General features: G+C 31.1%; 1 protein-coding gene across 2 annotated transcripts; it reads right to left on the bottom strand.

The window, feature by feature from the left end:
* Positions 1–12,638: 12,638 nt before the first annotated feature.
* LOC105203915 (DNA transposase THAP9) lies at positions 12,639–16,838 on the bottom strand. 2 transcript variants are annotated; one of them, XM_039454757.1, is made up of 4 exons: positions 15,847–16,838; positions 15,530–15,759; positions 14,783–15,386; positions 12,639–14,631 (listed from the first exon to the last, which is right to left on the bottom strand). In XM_039454757.1, the coding sequence occupies exons 2-4, from the start codon at positions 15,579–15,581 to the stop codon at positions 13,152–13,154; spliced, it is 2,136 nt and encodes a 711-aa protein (XP_039310691.1). In that variant the 5' UTR covers positions 15,582–15,759; positions 15,847–16,838; the 3' UTR covers positions 12,639–13,151. The 2 variants fall into 2 exon arrangements, with proteins under 2 accessions (XP_039310691.1, XP_039310692.1); XM_039454758.1 differs by having other exon boundaries at positions 14,430–14,631; positions 14,965–15,386; positions 15,847–16,827.
* Positions 16,839–18,650: the final 1,812 nt, after the last annotated feature.

Here is an 18,650-nt window from a genome sequence, read left to right as displayed (position 1 = left end):
ACGTACGCTTTGCGCGGGTGCGGCAGCCGAGCGTCAGCGCGGAGGGACACCATTTCTGCCGGTGCGTGTACGTGTAATTAAAGGTTAAATGTGTACCTTGAAAAAGTTTAGAAGTGCTCAAAAGTAATAGTATATTATGCAACCAATCTTTGCCGTTTTCGGCTGAAAACAGCATCCGAAGTCGAAAACGCCCTCGGCCGCATGTTGCATACGGTATTTTATGCAAAGGAAGTACATTTTTTGCGGCATTCGAGGGAGAACTAGCGTGTGGCATTTTTCTGTTACTGCCTGTCCCAGTTATAGGTTATGAGAGATCAGTATACTATCTTTGCTCATGCATTTCGACCCTACGCTCAGCGCATGCGTCACGAAACGTGTGGTGTCACGTGACAAAAGTGCGCATTCGGAATTGTACAAAAATATTGATTTTGCCCATTTTGTCGACCACGGATGGCAATATCCCCCACTCCAAAGATTGCCCATTTACGGCCATGTTACCAACTGTCCCGCAATGTTGCGAAAACGTGCTTTCTTTGTATAAAAATGCCTTATAACAATTGTCAGTAATAATTAATGTACTGACATATTAGCATCACTAAAAAACGATGGGCTACTAAATGAATAACTCCACAAAGAATGCGTCACCTAATAACGGAGATAATAGATATAGCCATATTGTCGACAGTAGCCATAATACTTTCTTCTTCTCTAATAAAAAATTTTAACGTCATTATCCAATCATTATAATAAAAAGATAAAGGTAACAATAAAGTAACAAAGAAGTAACGACTTGCTATCCCTGAATATACATATATATTTACGTAGACATGCGCTATCAATTTATCGTAATAGAAAATATCTTTGTGGTACTTACATGTATTATTTCATTTTTAATCAGTGGAGATATAATAACGGCAAAAGAGTGCAATTTTTATGGTATAATATCTATTACAGTTCCATTTTTTTTAAATCTAATTTAATGTATTATATTTAATTTATTTGATAATTTAAATCAGTTGGATAAAATTCCAAAATGATGAACTGATTTTGCTATTGATTGAAATACTACTCTATTTTGATGTGCTAATTATAAATATGAAATTCGCCTATGAGGTCATTTTGAAAGTCAAAACTAAAAAAATCTAAAAACTTATTGTTTTTTTATATTATTTTAATAAATTTAATAAAAATTGTATTATATAGTTTTTAAAAAATTATATCATTTATGTTATTTGTATTCATAGTGCACCAAAATGCAGTAGTATATCAATCCACAGCAAAATCAGAGGGTTTAACTTTTTAGAATTTCACCTAATTATTTTATGTGTTTACAGATTACGAAAATGGATTTCGTCTCGTTGGGATTATGTACACTTTACTTTGTGGCATTTTTCCTAATTGTGTCGGTAGTGCATAGACACTACCAGATCCATGAAAAACTTAAAAATATTCCGCAAGTTGGAAGATATCCGTTCGGAGCGATGTTTGAGCTTCTAAATCTGTCAAACTATGGTAAAGTACTTGATACTTAAAATTTATTATTATTCTTTTTAATACTATATTATTCTTTTGTACGTTTTGTACCTATATTATTCTTTTGTAAGTGTCATTCGTATGTTCGTACACGGCTCAAAAAAAAAATTGTTTTCGATAAACTGTTATTTAATAATTTCTAGACTCAAAGTTATGAAATTTATTACTTAAGACGTAATTTATAAAAATGTAACAACATGGCATATTGAGTGAAAAACAGAATAGATTGGTAATATGGCCATTCCAAAAATAAATTTAAAAAATAGTTTTGTTTAATGAACGCACAGTATTTTATTACAAAATTATATATTTTTAATTTTTTATCGTTTATAGAATTTCATTAATTTAGAATTTTTTGAGTTTAGAAACATTGGGGTTTATTAGATATATTATTTTAATATGTGTTTAATATAAACAATAAAAATAAAATATTTTTAGTATTTTTGAACGTTACCTTATAGAATGATAATCGAAGAAATATTTTGATATGAAAATCTTGCTTAAACAAATATTTTAATGAAATATTATTAAATAATTTTTTATAACTTGAAATGTGTATAGTCTATTAATAAGTTAGATAATAAAAAAAAAAACAATTGTGTATACATACATGTATAATAACGTAATGAAGATGTATATGTAATTAAATGTTAAAAAAAGTTAACAAAACAAAATGCTAAACAGTAGAAATGTTGAGTTACTAAACATATAATTCCATATGCAATCGTTAAAATTTGTCAACTAATAACGAAGATAATAGGGATAGCTGTAATGCTTATATCCGATGAGAACAGGTACGTGGATTCCACGTTCTATCCACGTGTATTATGTAAAATTCATGGATATGACTTCATCGAGTTGATATCCACATGAATTCTACGTGAACATAGATCCACATAGATTTTAATACATTTCATCCACATAAAATTATTGATGAAATTTGACGGAGATTAAAATAGGTGACAGCAATGTGGATTTCATGAGAATAAATTCACTTATCCTGTATAATTCACGTAGAATTATTAGTTCAATTTAAGGAGATAAAAATAAGAGATATGAACATAGAATTCACGTGAGTAATTTCTTAATTTTGGTTTTGAAGTTCAAGATTTCTTTCTTGAACACAGTACTGTTGAGAAACATAAATATTATTGATAGACAAAATAGATCTATGAATGAAAAAACCTCGATCTACATTTCAATAAGCAGACAATACTTTTTTAAAAGTTTTTTAACCGTTTTCTTAATAAAAATTTTTTTATATTAAATTTAATTATTGTATTGTATAGAGGTAGTAAAAATAAACGAAAATGGTTAAAATTAAAGATTACAATTTATTTTAACATAATAAAAAAAATAAACGATTACAATGATAGGTGATGATTAAAATAATAATAATTAATTCGTGAATAACATTTTTGTTTGCAGAGAACGTGCGATAAAAGAAAAAAAAATCTTGTGATAGGTTTAAGAAATCTTAACAGAAAATGCAATTATAAACTTAAATTTTAATCGGTTACATTTGAGATTAACGAGATATAAATGTGCGTGTGTGGGTGTGTATTGTGATCAAGGGATTTTTAGTTATTCAGGTAGTTCTTGGACCGAGTCAAAGATTTCTTCCAATTCATTGGCTACTCTTCGATTCGCTTCGATATTATCGTATACGATATTTTCTATTTCTTCGGGAATAAATAATGAGTAGGAATACGGGTTTTCTTGAGGAAACTCTAACGCGGGGGAGTATGGATCTTCCGGGGGTCTTCGAACAGGAGAATCGGAGTTACGATGAAAAAAATCCGGGGAAAGTGTAGGAGGAAAATCTGTAGGAGAAAGGGTTGAATCCCGAGAACACACTAAAGGCTCTGCACAGGGATCAAAAGTAGAAGAAGGTGACCCTGGTGATTGTTTAAAATCTGTTTCTACATGAGATCCAGGGGAGTTAGAGGGAGATCCCTCTCGACGACGACAGGAGGAAAGAGAAAATGATTCGGCGGACGGATTTGAGACTGGTGGAGATGAATCGGTCGGTTCGTCAGAAGTTCTTAAATTAGTTAGAGCGCTAGGCAAAACAGAATTTTCTCCTCGCAGATTGTTTAATTTTTCGGAGAGCGATAACGATGCGCCAAGCTTCTGGACCTTCCTGTTTCGACGATTCCGACAGTTCTTAATGCCTCTTCGAGACTTATGTTCAGGGACTCGATTACGCACTAGAATGAATTTGAGGTTTAAGGCTACGTTCTCTCTTTTTAATAAAGGAAAATAAAATCTAGATTGTATCTACTCGAAAGAAAGAAAAGGAAAGAGTTTGAATTAATAAAAGAAAAGGAATTCTTCGTTTCCGATGGAATGAAACAAAGCTGCGAATTCAATTGAACGAGAGTTTGATTGTATCCAGCAGGGATTAAAAGGTAATTGCGGATTCAATCTAAAGAGCTCGATAATCCTGCAGAAAGAAAAAAAGAGAGTTGCGGACCTAATCGAAAGAGAGTTCGATTGTATCCTGCGGAAAGTAAAGAGAGTTGCGGACCCAATCGAAAGAGAGTTCGATTGTATCCTGCAGAAAGTAAAGAGGGTAATAGAAGGAGGAAAGGAAAGGTAGTGAAATAATACTGGGTATAAAATATTTTGAAAAATATAATGAAAATCTTGCTAGAGAGAGAGGGTAGTCTTATGAAAAGTAACAATAATGGATGTCTAAGACTTACTGTTGGTTGAAATTTATGAAGGTGCGAATGATTTGGTGTTTGGCGGAACGGATTCAACTTACAACGGTGTACGGCTGGTCGACGGTTGGCACTCAGAGTGTTCAGAAGTTGCAGAAGAATACTTTGACTTAATTTTCACAGAGCCGCGTCAAATTTAAGTATGATGAATACGAATTCGAACGTCACAAACTCGGACATATAATGTCACGGAATGTGCGATGGATCGAACTGGAGTGAATTATGAATCGCGAACAACGAATGGCGAAAAAATGAGTGAAATGCTCAGGAGCTCCTTCTTTTTATACCCGATTCTGCCTATGGTTCCTCGGTTTAATCCGCAGGTGTACTGTCTCTTATTGTTGCCCGCGCGTTCTCAGCGCGTTCGATTTCTAATCTGTTTTTTCATCTGAGTAATCCATCCTGTCAGTTAGGTTCCTTAGAAGAACGTTACCTATTAATTGTGCGACAAGTGTTTCATGTCGATGGGGTCAATCATCCGCGTTTCAACGCTTGCGTCCGCCAAAACCGGCACGTGTCAAGCGTAGGCCAACCGTATTGACTTGACTAGACAATTTTAGCTTATTTGCACGGTTAAGATAGACCATCTGTTCGCGATTTTCGGTTGCTTGGCCGCATCGATTTCGAAAGAAAAGAATTGTTACTCCACAGGACGTAACACCCCCCGCCTTAGACAAATGTTGGGGGTACACAACATTTGCAGAATAAGAAGGATAATTCTTTTCTTTCGCGGGTATTTTTTCCTTAAGGGAGGACCCACATGTAAGATTTCTCTTAGACGTGCATCCTGAGGTTCTAAGAAAAGAGCAGGAAAGGAAAAATACAGCTTTTTCTTAATCCCTTTGTCCTCTTTTTACAATATAAATTTCTTTTTCTTACAAGGAGTTAGTTTCCTTATTTCGCTTTCTTATTGTATATGTATATTTTTATATATTTATATTTTTGTACGTATAAGAATACATGTATGTGTACGTTGATAGCTCGATAAATCACAATTACTAATGTGACATTCGGTTAGTTAATATAATGATGTAAGACTTCCTCTTATTTCAGAAATGACATTGTTGAACTATAAGTTCGAATATTGAAACACGTGCATGTTCCGGGGTTTTACTCTCTAATCCTTACATCCCTTTTTTATTTCTCCGTTTGTTTCACACCTTCTGGCCTTTACCTGGGCGAAGCATCTGTGGCTTCCCTCACTCTTAGGGTCTTACTCCGTGCTTGCAGGACCACGGATGCCATTTTCGATGCAATTTAGCGTCAGTTTGCCAGCGTGGGCATCGCAGTGCATCTCGTCGAGTTTTTCCTTTTACGTTAAATATGAGTGACAAGTGCGAGATTGATTCGCTGATTGACGCGGGTAAAAAGTGGTTCAATTAGTTTTACTTAATCTAATGGATTTGCGAGATTTTTACCTTGCATGGAATATAAGGGAGAGCGACAGGGAGGAAAAAAGCCCCCTTATTTTTCGTTGGACATTTGAAAGGTCTTTTTTTTAAGAGAAAACTTCAAAGTTATTTTTGTTACAAGAAGGAGAAAGTTTCATTCACTATCTTAGTTCAAATTATATGTATATGTATATATATATATATATATTCTTTTTTTTATTAGTAAAGTGATCGTGCCATCAAAGAATTATTTAAATCAAGATATTGTGGTTTACATAACTATCAACTTACTAATAAATCTCGCTAAAAGACCTATTTTCTGCTTTGTATAAAAATCATTACTTTTTGAGAGGAAAAGTTTGCTGGAGTTATACGTTCTAGGCGATAGTTAATATTACAATTGCTTCATAGGTTATTCATAGGTGCTTAACAATTATGTTTATTGCTCGCGATAATCAGCATGACGAATTTTTCCTGATCTTAAACTTATCCTAGCGATCTTTACGATTTAGTTTACCTATTTACTCGTGTAGATAGGTAGGTATATTTGTTTTATATAGAAGCAGGAAAGAAAAAGGCGACCACCAAATCGCCTTCCTTTTTCTTTCGTGTTCTTGGTTACTTATTTATTTGTTGTTAATTACTTTACAATATTTAAGACGTTGATATTTTATGCTTGTATACATAACTAAATGTTTACATTTGTTGTGTAATATTTACTTAAATAATAATATAATTAGCTGAGGTAACATTATATAAGAAAACTTTAATCCTTAATTATTTTACTAAGAGCAAATGATTTTTGTAACGTAAAAAATCTTTCTAATTGACTTTTGAAATAAATATTTTGATATTTTAATTCAAAATGATTCTTTGAGTACATTCTCTATGATTTTGTATTAATTTATTTTTTATTATATTTAAATTGATTTTAAATATTTTAAAGTCTGCTACTATATATAAACTTATTGTTAGTCTAGGACAGTTCCAATGTCCGTCCTCAAGTTTGACAGTCTGAATTTATATTGCTATTAGTGATCACAATTTGGTGTACTGTTGTATTATTAATTCATTCAAGATATCGCATGTATTTTTTATTAATGTACGTAATCATTCAATAATTATTCCTTTCTTGATAATTTAATAAATTGTTAATTATATATTAGCTTTATGATATTAAATATTGTGTTATAATTAGAAATTATTTTATTCTTAAACTAATACACAAAAATACTTGTCATTTTTGCTCACCTTTTCTATTATAAATTATAAAATAATCATTATTGTCAGAAATGAATCACTATCAGAAACATTTTCCTGAGCTGATATAAAATTTATAAATATAATATGTAGAAGATTATGATAAAATTATATTCATTATAATATGATAAAAACGACCAAAGTAATCTTTCAATCGTTAAAGTATTAAGTGTGCAAATTAATTCGATGCATTTTTTGCGGAGCAATCGTCTTTAATTGAAACTTTTAATTGAAATGCGAAAAGAGTGCTCCGTCTCAAATGCTACTTGTCGATCGCCGTGTTCACAGGTGTTTCGTGAGGTCATAATGCCTTCTTCCTTAAGGCATATTAGGTTTTGTGCACTTAAAGATACACACGTACGAACTGCAAAGTAGTGAAAAAACATTTAGTTTTAAAACAGAGTTATGATATAAAATATAAATACGGAATTAATTTGCACACCTAATAGTAACAAAGTAACACTTTTTATAAAATTTTTAAAGTAATTAAGACTATGAAACAAAATTATCTTTATTGTTTTTACGTTCATCTTTAGGTAAATAAACATCCTAGATAGACAAAAAGATGTATCCTATGATCTATCCTCTTTCAAGAGCAATTCTAGTCCCATTTATTGAAGTCTTGAACATGTTTCAATCATTGGGTGCTGAAACTGTTCTTAAAATAAAATCCGCATCGATTGACGATTAAGATTAAACTTTGATCAATGGATGCTGGGACTGTTATTGAAAAAAATGACAGCAACTTGATAGCAACAACTTTGCAAGTACTAAATTTAATGTTGAAATGTTGCTATTTATTTGTTATTAATAGAATTGGAAATTACTTGAGTGCAACCTTACGGACAAAATGCTGTCTCACCTTGTTCTAAGTTTATCAAACTTGGTTGCTGCAACATTGTTGGCAACATGACAACAAACTCATTGCATTTGGCTACCTGAGTTAATGGGTGCTGGGACAAACTTTATTCTTTCGAGAATAGAGTCCGCGTTAATCGACGCTCTTTATCGAGCTTAGATCAATGGGTGCTGGGACTGTTCTCGAAAAAAATGACAGCAACTTGATAGCAACAACTTTGCAAGTACTAAATTCAATGTTGAAATGTTGCTATTTATTTTCCATTAATAGAATTGGAAATCACTCGAGTACAACCTTACAGACAAAATGCTGTCTCACCTTGTCCCGAGTTTATCAAACTTAGTTGCTGCAACATTGTTGGCAACATGACAACAAACTCATTGCATTTGGCTACCTGAGTTAATGGGTGCTGGGACAAACTTTATTCTTTCGAGAATAGAGTCCGCGTTGATCGACGCTCTTTATCGAGCTTAGATCAATGGGTGCTGGGACTGTTCTCGAAAAAAATGACAGCAACTTGATAGCAACAACTTTGCAAGTACTAAATTCAATGTTGAAATGTTGCTATTTATTTTCCATTAATAGAATTGGAAATCACTCGAGTGCAACCTTACAGACAAAATGCTGTCTCACCTTGTCCCGAGTTTATCAAACTTGATTGCTGCAACATTGTTGGCAACATGACAACAAATTCACTGCATTTGGCTACCTGAGTTAATGGGACAAACTTTATTCTTTCGAGAACAGAGTCCGCGTTGATTGACGCTTTTAATCAAGCTTTAATTAATGGGTGCTGGGACTGTTCTTGAAAGAAGATAGAGTCCGCATTGGTCCACGACTAAGATTAAATTTTAATTAGTGAGTGCTGGGATTCTTCTTTTGACAACGGAATCCACGTTGTTTGACGCTCTTATCGAGCTTCAATCAATATGTGCTGGAGGATGCTTTTGTCTATGTGGGATGCTAGGTTATCCAAAAATGAATTCGAGAACAAAAAAGTAATTTTGTTTTTGCTTAATTGGTTTTAATTACTTTAAAAGTTACTTAAAAATATGTTACTATATATTTTAATAAAATATTACTTTTGTCGCCTTTTCTATCAAAAAAACAATCAGTATTTAATTTTTTTCATCCAATGATTGGATAACAGCACTGGAAATAAATATTATTTAAATTCTTTATATTAATGTTTAAAAGTATTATAATACATTATAAATATTATAATATACATCTAAAAATATTATGTTACAAATAGGAATTAAATTAAAATAGGTTTTTATAATTTGCGAATTATACAAAACGTCAAATGAAAAAAAATGTATTCTCAAGAAAATATTTACCGTTAGAAGAAGAATTAGAAGTAAATAGTATTAAAAATAAAATGAAACGTTTCTATAAGAAAAGTAAGTACAATATTTAATGTTCCTAAAGCTACGTGATTTAAAAAATATAAAAACAATATTTTAGTAAAGACGACTAAAAAAAGAGTTTTTCACAAAAAGCGAAGTTGAAGAAATTTTGTAATATTATATTATAATACTAATGTTAAATATTTTATTCACACATAAATGAAAATGAGTTTACTAATTTTATCATTGTTTATATTTTCTTTTATATATTTTTAATATCAGCAAACTGATTGTCACATTGTGGACAGACATTAGGACAAGTTATGTGCGGATATTGAGACGCTGACGCAGGTGTTACAGGCTATTCGGATATTGATACTCGTATATGTAAACATGTACAAAAATATTTACGAATATTTAATAAATTACAAATTGATAACCACTTTTTTCTTTATTTCTTTCTTTATTTCTTTTATTTTTTACTTGATTGATCAAGGCAATCCTGTCCTTAAACAATTGCTGTGTAATGTTTGCGTCAAGTTTTGCGTTAATTCCATTTTCTGATCTTATTATAATAACTTTTTTTTGCGGTTCATTAAAGAAGACTCGAATTAGACAAACTTATTGAGACAAAATGAAAATAGATTGTATATTTATTATCAATAAACGTACCATAAAAACACCAATAAATATACCGTAAAAACATAATTAATGCTAACTATGACACGCGTGCTTATTTCCTCGATATTACTGACTCAGAAGACGTTAAACAGGAAAGATTGTTAGGAGATTGTTCTGTTCACATTATTTCGATTACAGGTACTATCACATCTTCAACTATGTATATATAAATCATGCATTATAATTTAATCTAGTAGGAAAGAATAATTTAACTAAATCTTAAATAGAGATTAAATATGTGTACTCTAACAAACAAGTAATTTATCAGCTTAAACTTAATTAATTTTTGAAAAGGAAACAAATAGTTATGAAGAGAACTCTGACATGCATACGTACATACATGATTACTGCGTTTGATTTTTATAATATAGTAGAGATATATTTTTGGACCGATAATGTAACAACGCCTTCATAATAAGAAAGCGTTCTTTGGTCGTAGCTGGATTTTAGTGCCTATATTTATTCATGTGATTTTACATAGGGTAATATAATTGCTAAGTTTTCTTTAAACATAAATTTTTGAGTTAGAATTATAAATTTAAATGTTCAACTAAAAATACAGATATAAATAGATAATATATAGTATAAATATTAATATATTGTATAGTATATATTGCAGTTTACTAAAAAATAAAAAAAATATTTTGCAATTTGAAATTGAAAGAAAACTTTTAAGGAAACGATAAGATTATATATTTCATGTCGTTTTCAGAATACTAAAATAATGTTTTGGTGAGATTATGAGATAATTACGATGGCAAATCGTACTATTTTAGTTACAAACAAAAATACTTAGAATAATACGCACATATCAAGTAATTATAAAATAAAGTATAAAATTCCCACCGATAATGGTCTCCTCAAGAATACCGTTATTTTTGAAAAAGTTAAACAAGTCATTTCAATCCTTCCTAGATATAAATTTGCCTATAGGCTTATATAAAGAAACAATAGAAATACTATTATTTAAAAAGCTTTTACAAAAGATTGATATACAAACAATTTCTAATTCAGTTATTCTCCAAAAAAGCTCCAGGTCGTGTAAAATAGGATCCAAAGAATTATTACAGACAATAGTAACCCCTTTCCCTTAGTGTATTCATGATTTTCATGTCTGAATGTAGAGAAGTTGTTAAAAGAAAACCTATCATTACAATAAAATCAGGTTTCTTAGAGGCATGCAATGTCAACTTAACAATAGATCAAAAAGTTTACTGTATTCACTTTTAATGCTTCTAATTCCAATGGAGGAGGACTCTAACTATGACAGAACTAACAAAATATAGAAAAAAACCGAATTTCACAAAACTTTAGTTTTAATTTATTGTTAAATTTATATTGGATTTGAAATACACAATTCCTTGGAAATTGTCCTCAAATATTTAATAAGAAAGTACTCTCTGACCTGGCTTGGTTTATCTAAGCTTAGCTAAGGTTAGCTAATTTAATTAGGTCAAATAAAACCATTTCTTTAGCTTTAATATTGTTATCAATTTCCTTAATAATATTTAATTCGTGGAACGATTCCACTTTTTTCCTACAAAAGTTTGGAAGTGAGTTGAATATATCCTTTTCACCCGAAAAGTTGTCTGTACTCTCCGCACCTGAAAACTTATTATCCTTATTTATATTAAAATTTTTTAACATTTCTATCTTCCTATCTAATTGTATTTGTTTAAGATGATGCGTTTAAAGGTTGAAAAGCATTAAATAGTTAATATAATTTGTCAACTATTGGACGTAAGTAAAATGTTTAAATTTTTTAATATTATTTTTAATGTCAAAAGATTTCAGTACAAAAAATCATTATGTTTCGCTTTAAACATTTATTAATGTTTACTGTTACATTATAAATCACTAAGAAAAAAAATCATAACAATAACATGTATGTTACCAAACTTTATTTTTTACACGTAAAATGTGTAAGTATCTTCTCTGCAGATCGCAAAAAAGAACTGAGGCACTATACTTGATTGTGTCCATTGTTTTTACGCTCTTTACCGTTTACTTTCTGAGAACAGCAGTCAATATAATTTTCTGTTCTATTGTTGCAAATTGCTGGCCTATGCAGCTTCTTTGTCCACTGCTGAATGGAATGAAAGCATATTTTTGCCTGTTGCGAGAATTTTCCAGAAGGAAGCAATCTGGATCAAACATTAATGGATTTGGCCAGATTTCTGGGTTCCGATGTAAGAACATAATTGTTATTGCTATAGTAATACCTTTTGGAATGACTTTAATACATTAATTAATCAATGTATTAAAATCAATGCAATTCATAATAGTTTATCTCTTTTATTTTAGGAAATAATATCATTCCACAAGGAATGAGGTTGATGAGGTTAATATAATATAGAGTTGCTCTTGATGAGGTTAATATAATATAGAGTTGCTCTTAAACTTGATTATATTAGCACAGTTCACTTAGTTAATTTTTGATACTCGTAACGGATAAACAATAAATGAGTCCACATACGTTTGTTGCCCCAAACGGACCAACGGTCTTCACAGCAGATTCAACCCACAGACTTCTATAATACACTAGACCGCTAGCTCCCTATGTAAGCCTGGCCGAAAAATCTATGTACTGCTGCCAGTATTGAGGAATGCAAGATGGCTGCCACGTCATGTTAGGTTACGAGTCGGTTTTGCCTTAATCAGACGTGTGCGTTGTTTGTATGGATCTAATAATCCTAAATTGCAAAATTCTTTTATATTATTTTATTTATAAGATAAAAATACAAATTTGCAATATATATCAATAGTTTTAATTTTATATATATATATATATATATATATATATATATATATATATATATATTACAATGAATAGAGAATATAAAAAAGAAGTAATTTTTTTTCAAGTGAGTGATGTTTATTTGTAACAATATTATTAAATATCACTCACTTGAAAATAAAATTTGCTTCGTTAAACGATGCCGTTTGCGAATCAGTTTCAGGATTTCGTTGCAATAAAATTTAGAATAGGAGTGTAATCGTATTTTTATATACCGTGTTGCTATCACAACTATTAGTTTTATTTTATGTGAAGTTTCTAATATATTAATATTTTCACAATTTAAATTTGGAAAGATATTATTGTCTAAAGTCAAAGAATTTTTTACTTTGCTTAATACTTTTAAATTAAGATTAGGATCTCTAAGATTGCTAAAATTGTTTGTTTGTATGTTGATTTGTCGCTCTGTTTCAATTATGATTTTAAATACACTATTATCTGGAATTATCAAACCTCCATTATTAGCAAAATCTAAAAACTTAGAATAAATACTTGAATGGGCATAATTATGGTCGCTTCTTTGCTTTTGTAAATTAATGGCGCAAGTATAACAATCTATCTGCGACAATAATTTTTTTTTATAATGTATCCAGCGATATAAAATAAAATGTATTTTTTTAATGTGCTGCAATTAGATAATGAATCATTATTAAATGTCTCTATTTCATTGTCACTTTCATCGTCCATACTTTCAAATATTGCATTTTGTTGCTTCTTTTTTTTCCAAATAAATTGATACATTGTGCCACTAGGATCACTATCTAAATGTAAACAGTTGCTATTTGGTGAGCCTCTTATTTCATTTCTTAGAAGAATTTGTCTCATGGCATATTTAAACTGTAAAACATTTGGGTTGTTATTGTAACCATGTCTGCTTCTAATTTTTGAGAAGAATATTTCTAAATAGTCTTGTGAAAATTTGTACGTCAAGATATATTTAAAGGATTCTCTTTCTGAAAATATATCTTTTGCCACAGCGAATATAGATTTAACTGTTGTAGCCATTCCGCAAATAAATGTTCTTCTACCACTTAAGCACAGCATATCACCAGTTTTAATTTTTAATGAAAATAAAAAACTTATTTTTTCAATCATGATTGTTTCTAACGCGTTTATGTTATTTCGATTTATAGGTGTATGAAATCCTTTTCCAAAGGGATTTCTTGAATTCATAAAGTCAAATAATTTGTCTATAACCTTAATGAATGTTATTGTAGCTTCAGAGTCCTGAAATTCAGGACAATATTCTTTTAAAAATTCAATTGTTGTTGCTACAGATGAACTTAATGTCTGAGCGGCATATTTAACTTTCATTTTGTTTTGCCACCAATTAATGCATTGCGAATTTAATTTGTTTTTAAATCGAAAAGTTAATTGATTCTGCAATTGATGCAATTGTATTATATATCGCCATTCAATATTACCATCATTTGTATGAAATTCTTTAAAATCTGCTAACGCATTACGAGCTAGTTTCAACATATGACATGCGTCCAATATGACATAAACATTATAATCTTGTGTAGGATGCTTAAAACTATTAACAATAGATTCATAATTATTTACGTAAATACAACATCCTAGCTTATTTAATGCGCTTATATTAACGGATGCGCCGTCGCATGTGATAAATCGTACTTTTAACTCGCTATTACTTGTTAAAGATAAGGCAGTCAATATTAATTCTGCAAGTGTCGCAGCAGATAAAGATTTCTTCAAAAAATAAGCTATGGGCCATTTCCATTTGCCATTAAGGGCAACCAGCATGAATACTAATGATTCATTTGCTAATGAATTTTTTTCTTCTATATGAATATCATTTCCATAGTCCACAGACCCAACAAGTTTCCCTTCTTGTTCATTCCAGAGTAATTGCTGCCGTATCGACATACTATCAAAAATCATGTTGCAATCTTTATCCTCTGCGGGCAAATTCTTTAAAAATGAAATTATCTCTTTGTGGAACCCAGGTTCAGCGTTTACAGATGAATGCCAATGTCTGATGCTCGACGGATGTGGCAAATTGAAAATCCCGCTAGATATAAATAAAGCATATTCTATAGTAACATACAAATTTTATTTTGTTGTATTTTATAATAGAAAAATATAAAACATAAGTGCAAAACAGCAAATCATGCAAAACAACAAATCATGTAAATAAATGAAAAGAAAAAAAGAAAACCAACCGGCAATAGTCATAAGCTTTAGGAGAATTATAGAATAAGGTTACAGCAAACTTCTTTACTTCCTTCGAATACCTTCTACCACTTGCAGATCGCAAATTATTTTTTACTTCGTTTTGAAAAAGATTGAGTGACATGCCTTCAAACTCGCGACTTAACATATTAAGTGCATCGGTATCACTTACATATTTCTTTTTTAATTCATCGAATAAATGTTTCATAGACTTTATTTGTTCCTCTTTTCGTTTTACACTACGTTGTAGAGTATGCAATTTTTGTTGTCCAGATTCAATCTTAGACCTAAATTTTGACTTTTCATTTTCCAGAATTGTAGAGAAGATTTCTGCTTGTCTCTTTAGTTCTTGCTGATGCAATTCAAGACCAGATTTTATCTCGGACTTGAGTTTTGACTTTTCATTTTCCAAAATCACAGAGAACATTTCTGCTTGTTTCTTTAGTTCTTGCTGATGTAATTCACGATCATGTTGCAATCGTTCCTTTAATATTTCAATTTCATTAAAAGATTCTGTCGAAATTGCTTGAAGTTTAAAATTCTCTGCGCTTTCTAATGTTTCCTCGAACGCACGTTTGCTGCTATTCACAGTTACTGAAATTACAATTATCTGTTTATAGTGTAAATTAATGTACATATTATCTTAACTAATATATAGCATATATGATTTACTCAAAATACAAAAATACAACATATTAGAAACGCATAAATTAATTATGCATTTATATATCACTTACATTTATCATTTAATACTTTGAAGGGATCAAAATTCTCTTTGTTGTCACTCATCCGCACAATACATTTTCTTGGAAGAACTCCAGGTTTTAGAAATAACCTGTCGTTCCAACGATAATAGTCATCATTATTAAAATGTAAACTGCATATTCGAGAGGTATTAGTCGGTTGCCAATTTGTTCTGCCCACAAATGATATCCATGAGTCTAAAATGTCTTTATTCCGTGGAAATCTAGAAAATATTTGACATTATTTATATCGATTATATTGATTTATATATTGATTAAAATACTAACAATAACATATTATTTTCACTTACCTAAAAAGACTGATATTTTTTTACCTGTCCGCCTTATTTTGGCAGCCAAGAACACAACAACACATTGGCATTATTTATTTTTATATTCACTTTCTTAACCTTAACAACATACTTCGCCGTTCTCGGTCAAGTGCTGTCTTTACGCATGCATCGTCGCGCAAGTATATAAGCAATGATTGGACGAACCCCCACTATCGTCAAAGTCAACCAATGGAATCCGCATTCCACAGTACCTCCACTTGTACATGGATTTCTTGGCCATTATCTCTGTTAAGATCACGCAAGCTAGCGGTCTAGTGTATTATAGAAGTCTGTGATTCAACCAGAGTCAACAACGACGTCAATGACGGCCACGGAACAACGTTAGGTTATAGTTCTCGCCATGGACATAGAAATATAGGGACAGAGAGCATTACGATGCGGGAGGAAGCTACTGCGGAATGTTGCGACGAGGTAAAGTGTGTCTAAGTCTGATTGGCCGTTACCGTGCGCGTGCGCAAGTGGAAGATGTCTTTTACGAGATCTCTTAAAGATATCTTTAAGACATCTTTTAGAGATGTATGAAAGATGTCTTTTACGAGATGTCTTAAAGATATCTTTCAGACATTATTTAAAGAAGTCTCCAAGATGTTTTGTTTAAGACATCTTTTAGATGTCTTGAAGATGTCTTTTTCAAGACATCTTTTCTGAGATGTTTTTAAGATGTCTTTTAGATGTCTTGAAGACATTAATGCTGCGAAATGTTTACTGGGATTGGTCCTCATTGGTCGATTGAATATTTTTCTCGAAAAGTTTACGTTTTTAATTTTGCCTAGATTACAAACAAACGGAGGTTTAGACTAATTTGAAAAAATTCTGGGATATATAGAATGCATGTGTTATTTCTAGCCAAATCTCTGATACAGTATATAAAAATTTTCCATTATTAATTTAATTATTATTTTATGTAACCATAACATTTTATTTTTATTAACACGTTAATTGCCACGCCGGTCCCTAGGTAGTGGCGCTAGACTTTCCGTTCAGGTCTCGCCGGTAGGACCAGCGGCAGACCTTTATCTGCCTTGCCTATCGATGGCCCGGAAAGGGGGCGCTTGACGGCTAACTGTGGCATCAACGGAACGGCACGTAAAACCGGCGTGGCACTTATCGTATTAAATAATCACGTATTCCCAAGTACTAACTTTATCATAAAAGTAAAGTAAACACGTAGATTAAATAGTAGACGACGTTATATATATATTACTTTTGCGAAGAATTGTTCTCATTTTGTTGGAAAATTACTCAACATATAGCGTCACCGTTCTTTGTAAGTTAATAAGAAAACAACCGTGTCTTCAAAGTTACTTTATTATTGCTCTGTTACGACATGTAGAGGAGAAGAGGGCAATATGGCCCCCATTTTTATTTTATTGAATAACTTTGATTACAATCAATACTTTGTATTGAAAGTTAAACGATTATATTCGTCATGTTTAATTGATTTTACGTTTAAAGTAATGAAATGTTTAGCACTTAGGACGCGATTTATAAAAATGTGACGCATTGCATAATCGGTGGAAGATAAAAGTAGTGGTAATATGGCTAGCTCAAAAATAGTGTTTTAAAAAACGGTTTGGTTTAAAAAGACATAGTATTTTGTTAGAAAGTTATAAATTTTTAATTTTTATTGTTTAGAATTTTATTCATTTAGAATTTTTTTTACATTTAAAGACTAGAGATATGTATCGTTAGAAATATCATTTTATGCCTGTTTAACATTAAACAACAAACATAATGTGATATTTTTAATGTTTTCGAACATCGCTCTTTAATGTAACAATTGTTTTATTGAAAAATATTTCAATATGACAATTTTGCTTAGAAAACTATTCTAATAAAATCCCATGTTATCGTTTAACTTTGCATAACTCAAAGTGTGTACAGAGGAATAAAAAGTTAAATTACAAAAAAACACTCAAGTATATATATACGTTCGTGTGATAGCAAGTTTAAAAACAATGAGAAAGTACGTACGTGTAACTAAGTGCTAAAATGTACCTTGAAAAAGTTTAGAATTGTTTAAAAGTAAGAGAATGTCTTATAATCAGCTATCGTTTGTGGACACATTAGTGCCATTAAAAACTGACAAACTACTAAATGAATATGTTACGTATTCTTAGAGACAGTTATCGATAACCAATTAGCAAATAAGTAGCCTCACACAGAGTATTGTTTCTCCTGATTTGTTATTACAAATGCGTGGAGATAACCGAGCCAAGGGTATAAATAGCGAGCTAGCATGTAGAAACGGACTTACATACATATATTTTTCTACTTCACATTATACACTTCTCACAACATACAAACATTTTGCATACACTTGAGCAACATCTTCTTGTTCGCGAGGAGCCGCAAAATAACAATTGTAAAGATCTGTACTTAAGGGGTAACACTACCTTTGAAGTTTGAAAAAATCGATTTTTTTTTTGCTTAAATCATTAGTTTATACTTATAAAAATATGCTGTAAGTAGTTTTAGAACAAAATTCAAACTGTATTATGGTGTTTGAGCTGATTAAATGAATCGTCTCTATGCGCCTACCGAGCAGCTGCAAGCGATTTGGAGCGGCCCCGTCTTCTGTATATTCCGTTGGTATTTGGGCCTTATTTAGGTACCAAAAATAGACCTTCGACTAACACAATATAGATGTCATTACTTGTACTATATCGGTAAATAGTTTTGGAAGCGTCGGTTTGTGTTTATGCGACGCCATTAGCTTAGCTGGAAAGCACGCGTATTGTATTTGTCTCGGCGGGTCCCGA

This window comes from Solenopsis invicta, chromosome 11 (genome assembly GCF_016802725.1).
Source record: "Solenopsis invicta isolate M01_SB chromosome 11, UNIL_Sinv_3.0, whole genome shotgun sequence".
NCBI classification, from domain to species: Eukaryota; Metazoa; Arthropoda; class Insecta; order Hymenoptera; family Formicidae; genus Solenopsis; species Solenopsis invicta.
Note: the sequence above shows the minus strand (reverse complement) of the source record. Positions and strands in the feature narration are given on the sequence as shown.

What these genes read in the sequence shown, in the direction of transcription:
- LOC105203915 (XM_039454757.1), bottom strand. Translation starts at nt 15,581, where the DNA reads ATGAGTGACAACAAAGAGAATTTTGATCCCTTCAAAGTATTAAATGAT. An exon ending in CAAAGTATTAAATGATAAAT is followed by an intron (nt 15,387 to 15,529) that starts GTAAGTGATATA and finishes TTGTAATTTCAG; the next exon opens with TAACTGTGAATAGCAGCAAA. An exon ending in AAAGCTTATGACTATTGCCG is followed by an intron (nt 14,632 to 14,782) that starts GTTGGTTTTCTT and finishes ATTTATATCTAG; the next exon opens with CGGGATTTTCAATTTGCCAC.